At 43.4% G+C, this 9,223-nt stretch overlaps 1 protein-coding gene across 3 annotated transcripts in view; it reads left to right on the forward strand.

The window, feature by feature from the left end:
- HMBOX1 (homeobox containing 1) overlaps positions 1–1,602 on the forward strand; it is a 49,482-nt gene extending 47,880 nt beyond the window's left edge. The window contains exons 8-9 of one of the 3 annotated variants that reach the window (XM_018570086.1): positions 706–800; positions 1,088–1,602. In XM_018570086.1, coding sequence (XP_018425588.1) covers positions 706–800; positions 1,088–1,225 — 233 coding nt within the window. In that variant the 3' untranslated portion in view covers positions 1,226–1,602. The remainder of the gene's footprint in view (positions 1–705; positions 801–1,087) is intronic. The other 2 variants (XM_018570089.1, XM_018570088.1) reach the window with 2 other exon arrangements.
- The last annotated feature ends 7,621 nt before the right edge of the window (positions 1,603–9,223 follow it).

A 9,223-nucleotide genomic window follows, 5' to 3' on the forward strand; every position in this document is an offset into this window, starting at 1 on the left:
TTTCCAAGAGCAATTTGGTAAGCAGAATGGGCGAAGCGCGCTTTCACTATAGATTCCTCACAGGCAGGGGGTGCATTTGGCATCACTCCGCCTGTGACAGGAGCCGGCGCTATAGATGAAACATCGGCTTATGCGGCTCTGCTCCCTCCGGTGCCCCCTCGCTTCCTCTAGCGCCGTCTTCGTTGGCACCGCTGATTCTCTTCCGCGGTTTTTCAACTTCCCCCTTATGCCACCACCGGCCCTGGGAATGGTCACAACTAGGTCTTATTTTCGGGAAAACAGGGTAGTAACAGCCTCAACCTAACAAATACCGATGTATGCAAATCTGTGTGCAGAGCTGGGCCCTTGTTCCTGCCCGTATATAATACTGCCATTGGCTTCAAATGGGGAGCGTAGATCTTTGTACCCTTCTTCAGTAATACTCTACAAAGAACAGATTTAGGTCTAGACCCACAGGTGGTTGAAGAGCAGCTCCACTGGAAGCCAGATGGTGAAGTTGATGGTGTGGTGACTGAACTGAATGCAATAGTTATCGGTATTTCAGTCCAGGCCACTGCCATATAACACCGGGCTTCTTCATCCGGCGTGCTCTGCTCCTTACTTGGAATACTTGTAATGTGTTTGCATTGTTAGCTATTTTGTTCTTTTCAATGGGTTGTATTACCAGTGCAGATAATTTTAGGGCCATATTTGCTTTTTTCGAAGAAGCAGCAATCCTGGAGAGTCATGGGATCGATGTACAAAGTCCAGGAGGGCATTCGAACAGCGACGACGTGGATGGCAACGATTACTCTGAACAGGTGAGTCTCTCGGCTTTTGTACTACACTCTCTCTATATTTGTGCTCTGTCTAATCTGCAGGGCATGCTGGGAAATTAATTTTTATTTTTACGTTCTGCCCACGTTTACTCAAGAATCCAAGAATATGTAAGTTAGCTAGCAATGACCACCAGCTATTTAAGGTAAATGCCAGGTTAAAAATGGGGGAGGGGGGAGCAGGTAATCTGTATCCATTGTGCAAGTGGGCACCATTTTCCAGTGTGCCTGTAATTAACTAGCATTTCTCTCGTTTCCTTCTACATACTTAGGATGACAGCACCAGTCACAGTGACCACCAAGACCCCATCTCCCTAGCCGTTGAAATGGCCGCAGTCAACCACACCATCTTGGCGCTGGCCCGGCAGGGGACCGGAGAGATCAAGACAGAGGCTCTGGACGATGACTGAAACCTGACTGCAGCGGGAAGGGTCAAAACTGAAAGTTTCTTAGATTTTTAGACGTAGCACCTTAGCAATCTTTTCCTCGGTCCTTAATGTGTGTTCCTATATCAGTATAACTGCAGTCTCTTGTCCGTAAAGTTAGCTGGTAGGGTCTCGTCCTGTGAAGATGGCATAGTGCCCATATTCACGTCCGCTATTCTCAGTATTATTTCTAGCCATATTCCTTCCCTTACCTGGGTCTAGAACATTTGACTCCATTCAGGCATTCCAATTTTACAAGTGCTTCCAGCTCCCCCCACCCCCTCCCATGCTTCTTCCTTTTTAAGCACCTTTTAAGTGTATTTTTTTAAAGACTTTCTCAAACGTAGGGAGTGTTAAAGCAATGTTTGAAGGCACGGCCAAGTACGGGGGAAGATTCCTCAATTTCCGAACAGCCTTAGCCTGAGGATTCAAAGTCAATCTTAATCCTGTATGTTTTTAGATTATTTGCCAGTTCTTCCCAATATCCTTTGCATTTGCAATAAACTCATGTGCAAACCTTTTGTCTGAATGTCTAGACCAGGAATTCTCAGCTAGGGTTCCGTGGAACCCTAGTGGTCCTCCAGAGGTTGCTATGGGTTCCTTGAGCTGTGGCTAATTGACCACCTTTTTGGATGGTGCCTGCAGAGTTCCAGGACCAAAGCCATCAGCGTGCCATCCATTATCTTTTTAGCTCTCTGTAAGGGTTGCATTATTCCTACTGACCTACAGATGTAGCTTCTGACCCCCTGATGAATTGGTTAAATAAAGGTTCTCCAAGACCTGAAAATAATTTTAGGGGTGAAGGGTTGAGAAAGTCTGGTCTAGACATAAGTTAGCTTTGGGAGTCCACCATTTGTCAAGGAAGTAAAAGTCCCAGCAGCCCTGCCATACACTGGAACTTACATTTGTTTGACAAATGAAGGTTAACAGTCCAAGAAAGAAAAAATGCCTCAATTCTAAATTATGACGCCGGTTTTCTTGTAAAAAAAAAAACACTAAAATACAAACACTGAACATTAAGATAAGCACTTACGTTGCTCTGTCACAGACTCTCGTTGGCTCCAAAGTTTGTGTGCTGATCCTTGTTCAGTCATCGGCCTCATCTTAGCCATGTCCAATGGACTTTGATAGAGCTCTGGCTGGCAAGGCAGTACTTCCTTCTTGTCTATCCAACATATGCCTTTTAATTGAAACTGCCCCATCTTCAGTATTAATTTAGCAAATGATGTACCCCAATGTATTTTTGGAGGTTGGCAGGTGCCCTGACAAAGCACTTTTATTTGTTGTTGTGTCTACTGCAATAGATTTTCTGTTTGTTTTGCATTATTCTGTATGTCTGTGTTAAATATATAGAACTGGTTCGTGTCATTTTGTGATTAGGCATTCCCCGATTTAGGAAATGCCTAATAATTTTACCTTGACTTAATCCAATCTTTAGTACATTCCTGCCTGCGAGCTTCCCCATGGCTGCCTATTGAAATCTGGTATGTTAGCAGATGAAATCTGGAATATAAATGCTCGGAATTGCCCAGATTTGTTCAAGCCCCTTTCCGCCATTTGGAGCTGATCCTGGGCTTTTCTGATCATGTGATCGACTGTCAGTTATCACATGATCAGGAGTCCATCCTATCACCTCTTGTGTGTTGCAAAGTGACCGGGAGCTGTTGGTGACAGCACGGTCACGGTGCTGAGGTGTGCCAATTGAGCGTGTTCTCAGCACTACACAGTGATGCTGGTCAAACGCATATATATGCTGCAGCATGGCATAAGGCCCAGCGCCTTCCTGCCACTTATATGCGCACGGCCGGCGTTCGGGAGTTAAAAGGGAATTATTGCTTAGACCACGTTATCAAACAGTACAAATGTGCCAAACTATCGCTTTGTATTATATATGATGTTATTGTCACTAATTGAAGCTAGAATGAGACTTATGGTGAATCAATCGCACACTAATTACACCTTTTTGTATTTGCAGCCTTGTGTTTAACCCGGACGGCTATCATCCAGGCCTTCCCACACTTATCTGTGGGGCAGCTTGACCTATATTAAAGCTATAAAAGTCACTGCCATTGATGAATTACTAGAATGCGAGAGTTCACAGACAGATACTTGCAGATTTATGGGTGTTTTTAATAAGTAGATGTTAAAGCTCTAAGGCCTCATGAACACTGCTAAGAGCCGGCCCGTGCAGATCCATGCGGCGTGCACAGGCGCATCGGGCCGCTCCCGGGAAGGATAGGTGCTGCGTGTGATTGTACGCAGCAGCCTGTTCTTCTCTATGGGTGTACGCTGCCGTACGCACACATGAACTGCAAATCCGTGCGGGTGTCCGAAGTTCAGACGCAGACAGGATCCAGCCTGTCATTGTACGAATACAGACACCTGCACGGATGTGCAGGTCGGGTGAGCGTAGGACTGCCGCGTACAATCACACGCCGCACGGATCTATACGGGCCGGCTCTTAGCAGTGTGAATGAGGCCTAAAAGTGACTCTATCCCTTCCGTGTCAAAACTAAAAGAAGACTAAGCTGTCAATGAAGAGGTTATATACTTGCCTTTCGGGGCAGAATGTGTTGCTCCTCAGCCACATGCATTCCACAATTCCAGATGTGTAGCATACCTTCTCGCCCTGCATGCATGTATTTCTTCCCACCAGTTGGTTGGAGGAATCACTGTGTGTGGTGGGGGGAGGTTGGGTGAATGTGTGTGGGTTTTCGACCCACCTAAAGGGTCAAATACTTGTAACGGTCAGGGTGGGGCATCACGGCATTTCAACACACAGGTTGCTGGAAAGGTTTATAACCTCCCTTACGGCTATGTCTTTTAGTTTTGACCCTCAAGTGACCGAGCCACTATAACTGGGGGTGGCAGGTATTCGAACAGTCATGATTTATGATGTTGCTGGTACTAGCTGTCCACCTTCCATTGCAGAGGTAGAGAAAACAAAAGGCTAGGGCCTCAAACTTCAGGTTATTTGAAGTCTTCTGGAAAGTCATGCTTCCTTAAAGGAAAAGTCCACTTATTTGGGCTTTTCCTAATTTATCAGGCCCAGGCGAGTATATTAAAGAGCCCTAACATAGTAGGGTAATTCCGTCATGGTCATTCATGAACCTCAAGCTGCTACCCAGCACCTCTTACATTTCCCTATGGTTAGCTTTCAATGACACTAAAATCAAAATACAGTTATAAGAGAGTGCTCAGTGGTCCTCGGCTTTGGCGCCAATTGTATGGTTGGTTTGACCTGCTTGTGTGCTTACAGAAGTGAAAACTGTGTGACCAGTATTTTAGTTTAATAAGTATTATGATGTTACCTTCTGAACTGCCAGCCCCAAAGCTGTAACAAAGCCATACCAGTCTGTGCAGCTGCCATGGGGCCCAGTGCCGCTGGCTGCAAAATTATTGATTTACCCAGACAGCAATTCGTAGAGAATACTGTATTCCCAGACATGTGTTATGAAGGATATTAGGAGGAGTTCATTAAAGATTAAAGGCCAATTGAACTCTGCAGCTATATATATATATATATATATATTATCAAGAGAGAATACTGTACCTTATGAAGGATATGAAGAGAAGTTCATTAAAGCCTGATTGAACGCTACTGTAAAATGCAGTAAAAAGATTCCATGTGCAGTAGAACATTAAGTGGACAAAGTCTTGCCATTCAGTCATAGCCACAGCCATAGTATAATAGCCCGTTTCCTACCCTCATGCTGCAGAGAAGCCAAATCACTCCACTCACTGAAGCTCATGCTGCCTGCTGATTGAAAAGCTCTAGCTTTGGTTCACATGGATTTATCTCGGACCACTATTAAAGGCCAATTGAACTCTGCAGCTATATATATATATATATATATTATCAAGAGAGAATACTGTACCTTATGAAGGATATGAAGAGAAGTTCATTAAAGCCTGATTGAACGCTACTGTAAAATGCAGTAAAAAGATTCCATGTGCAGTAGAACATTAAGTGGGCAAAGTCTTGCCATTCAGTCATAGCCACAGCCATAGTATAATAGCCCGTTTCCTACCCTCATGCTGCAGAGAAGCCAAATCACTCCACTCACTGAAGCTCATGCTGCCTGCTGATTGAAAAGCTCTAGCTTTGGTTCACATGGATTTATCTCGGACCACTGCAGAGAGGCCACTGCTTCTACACAGGGAGTAGCTTCTTTGTAATATGACAGCTGGGTTATTTCACTATGACTGTGGCTTAAAAAGTAATTCCACATTTGTTGAGGAAATAATCCATCCCCTCTGGGTGATCTGTGTACATTGGAAGGATTTTAACCAACCTGCGTGGGAGGGGACCGATCCCTCCTGCGTGGGAGGGGACCGATCCCTCCTGCGTGGGAGGGGACCGATCCCTCCTGCGTGGGAGGGGACCGATCCCTCCTGCGTGGGAGGGGACCGATCCCTCCTGCGTGGGAGGGGACCGATCCCTCCTGTCTGGGAGGGGACAGATTCCTCCTGTCTGTGAGGGGACCGATCCCTCCTGCATGGGAGGGGACCGATCCCTCCTGCATGGGAGGGGTCCGGGTTCCTTGTAATCAGCTAGTGGACCTTCTGTGTTGTAATGCGGAAAGGAGCAGTGTCGGCATCTGTATAGTATCTCGCCAAATATGAAATTCCTATTGCAGGGGATGCCAGAAATTATACTTGTTTCCTCGTACAGACTTTTTGGAAAAGATTTTCAGCAGATGAAGAAATGCCTTTTCGTCGCTGTTTCTTAGATCTGAAAGGTCCTCATACTTGCCTATTTCTTAGATCTATTCCCAATCTGATAACAATCAAATTAAAATAATTTTAAGCGCACTCGTCGGACTCCACAGAGCTCACACTTTCCTCCAGATTTTGATGTTGGTGGCTGGCACGACCATTATCAGTTCCATGGAGTGTAGACACTTTATAGACATAATTTGCACCACAAGCACTTACAGTGAACCTGTCAATTCTGTTAAATTTCCAAGTGCCGGCTTGTGGGAAGTGTAGGGGTGAACTAGAGGGTGATGAAAAGCTCTTTGGTGCCTTCTAGTCGTCTTTGTCCAACAAGATGGAATATCTTTGTGCAGTTGGATGCTAAATGTTCCCTTTCCAGTGGAGAAAGTGAACAATGTGTCTACTGGTCATGTGCCATTAACCTGCTGCCGGAGCAAGGGGGAAGTGACAAGGGGCAAAGGTCCTATATAAAGATGGCCGTACAGGGAAAGCGTTCACAAGACTCTATGAAAATGTAGTGAAAATTCACCAAGCCGTACCATGATCGTAATATTCTGATATTGGACACAGTTCTCATTACAGACATTTTATATAGCAGCAGTCAATTTACGGAGTGCTTAGCATTTGATATATATAACATACTATTCATTCACATCACTCCCTGCCCTCAAGGGACTCTAAAGTCTTACATGCATACAGGGCCAATTTAGAGGGGAGGATGTGCTCCCAGCACCAAGCACCCGAGTCATTCCTTTCCTGAGCTTCTTTTGTGAGATCCACCTTGGTATGCCATTTAAATCTCGGCATATATACATGGGCTGAATGAGTGAAAGCCACTTGATTCCCTCATACATGCAAACCAACATGGATAAAGGTTTCTCCCCTGCCTGCGATCGTAATCAGACAGCCGCCGATATCCATAGCTGTCCAATTACCCGAACAGTGACTGCTTATGACTCGCATGATTGGATGATTGAAGTGAATACTTACACGATGTATTGTAAATCAGCCCACCACCGTTCATCTTCCTCACACAGCTGCCAAGTCAGATGCTCCTATTATATGAAAAAAAAAAATCATTTTCGGTTACAACGAATTAAAATAGAAATTCGCATAACAGAAACATGGCCAAAAATGTGTTACAAATCAGTATTGAATTGTGTGAAAGTCAAGATGACTTTTGATGGATGAAGCCAGTTGCCTCCTTAGGGAAACCATCTCTACTAATCGGGGTTCATTTTGGAAAAGTTTAGCATTTTGGTAAGAACTCGGCTTTCATTTTTCTGGCCAATTTTGATATTCTCATCTGACGAGTCGTTAGGATGAACACCTCTGCCTTCCATTGCCCTACATTTTATGAAAGAGGCCTACATGTCATCGCGTCTTGATTTATTGTAGGTTGAGTATCCTGTCATATTTTGAAGAGAGACAGTCTCTCTTCAAAAAGTTTTCTCATCCAATATAATGCATTTTATACGTGAGGATCTTTCCTGGAAACCCCCCCCCAAATCACACACCGCAATAATTACACAAAGTTGCCAATGAGATCTAGAGAATAACCCTGCGTAGGAGACGCTACACCTCGAAGACTTCCACTAAAATCCAGTCAAGTCTGATTAATACAGAATTTAAAGTGACACTAAAATGAGGAATAAAATCCTAAAAATACATTTTAACTATGTCTGTGAAAGTTCTCATTCATCCAGGTCATGGCATATCTGTATTCCCAGATAATTGTTGTACAAGTCATTCTGAATTGAGAAAGCTGGTTGGATGACCAGTGAAATGTCTTCAAGAAAAATACAGCAAGTCCAGTTGACTTGACTTTGATACATCTTATCTCTGAACAACAATGTATCTTATTTGTGTATCACTCGGCTGTGGATCCTCCAATCATCTCTGACACTGTCCTTCCTTCTGGAGGGGGGCTATTTTTCTTCCCCATGGTACTACAAGCTCATGTTTAGTTTTCTCATTTGTATTGAGATTGTAGTCCATCCCGGGAGCGAGCTTGGAGCGGCGACTACTTTAGAGCACACACAGGGACCATGGGGAAGAAAAATAGCCCCCCTCCAGAAGGAAGGACAGTGTCAGAGATGATTGGAGGATTTACAGCCGAGTGATACACAAATAAGATACGATGTTGTTCAGAGTTCTGGGACTTGAATGTATTTTAAGATCTAACTTTCTGAGTTTAGTGTCACTTTAAGGGCTTGTTCACACGATGTCTGGATTCTGTCCGGACCAGAACAGTTCGCTCCTGCACTAAAAATGCATCCCAATGTATCTTTGTGTGTTTTATGGGCTCCAGTTCTCGCCAGCGCAGTCCGTTCCGGACAGAACAAATACTGTATGTCACATTTTGTCCGGTCCGGAACGTTTCAAAAACGCAACGGAAACGCGCCGAAAGCGCACCGCACTGCAGTCAACAGCTGACACCCCCACGCAAAAAAACTGGAACGCGTCAAAAACGCGCTGCACGTATAGCACCGCGTCTGCAGATCTGCACCAGAAAATGGTGTGAACAAGCCCTAAGACTTTGTTGTTTGTGCACCTTTTGTATGTAGTCATTGGGAAACATCGACATCGAAACATCAACAGCGACAGTTTTAGTGATTTTAGCAATGTGCACATTGGTGATTTTAACATTCACCCAGTCGGTTTTGATAAGTATAAAAATATTCATGTCGTTTAAATCGATCACGCATGTCACTTACAAACCCTTTCATATAGCTATTTTCCCTAATTTATTTTTTACAGAAAATCCCCGCTCATCTCAAATTTTATAGTTTTTTTTTAACATGCATGAGTTTATTATTATTGTTATTATATTGATTAGTTCTCAAAGCAGTTAATATAATTGTATTTTTATATTTTATGTAAAGTGCAATTTTCTTTAAATTTTCAAGTTTTATTTCTAGCAATAAATAAATAAAAAACTTTAAAGGGAAAAAAAAAAAAAGTCCTCCAGACATTTCACCACCATGTTTACTTATTAGAAAGGAAATAGGTGATCTGTTGCCATCAAACAACATCGAAGAGATTTAATAATAATAATCTCTTCAATAAACAGTGCAGTAAACCATGTGTTACATTTTATTTTAGCTTCTTATTTAAGAAATAATAGGATATTCTAATTTTGACCCTCCTTTTTATTAAAAAAGCATAAAGAATGTAGAATTGTGTTGCTTGGTGTTGTAATATGGCACTGCCGTGGCTTGCTAATAAATGTTAATAGTAAGCAAGTTTTTTTTTATGTATTTG

The sequence above is a fragment of the Nanorana parkeri genome, unplaced genomic scaffold (genome assembly GCF_000935625.1).
Source record: "Nanorana parkeri isolate BGI_ZX_2015 unplaced genomic scaffold, ASM93562v1 scaffold1453, whole genome shotgun sequence".
Taxonomy (NCBI): Eukaryota; Metazoa; Chordata; class Amphibia; order Anura; family Dicroglossidae; genus Nanorana; species Nanorana parkeri.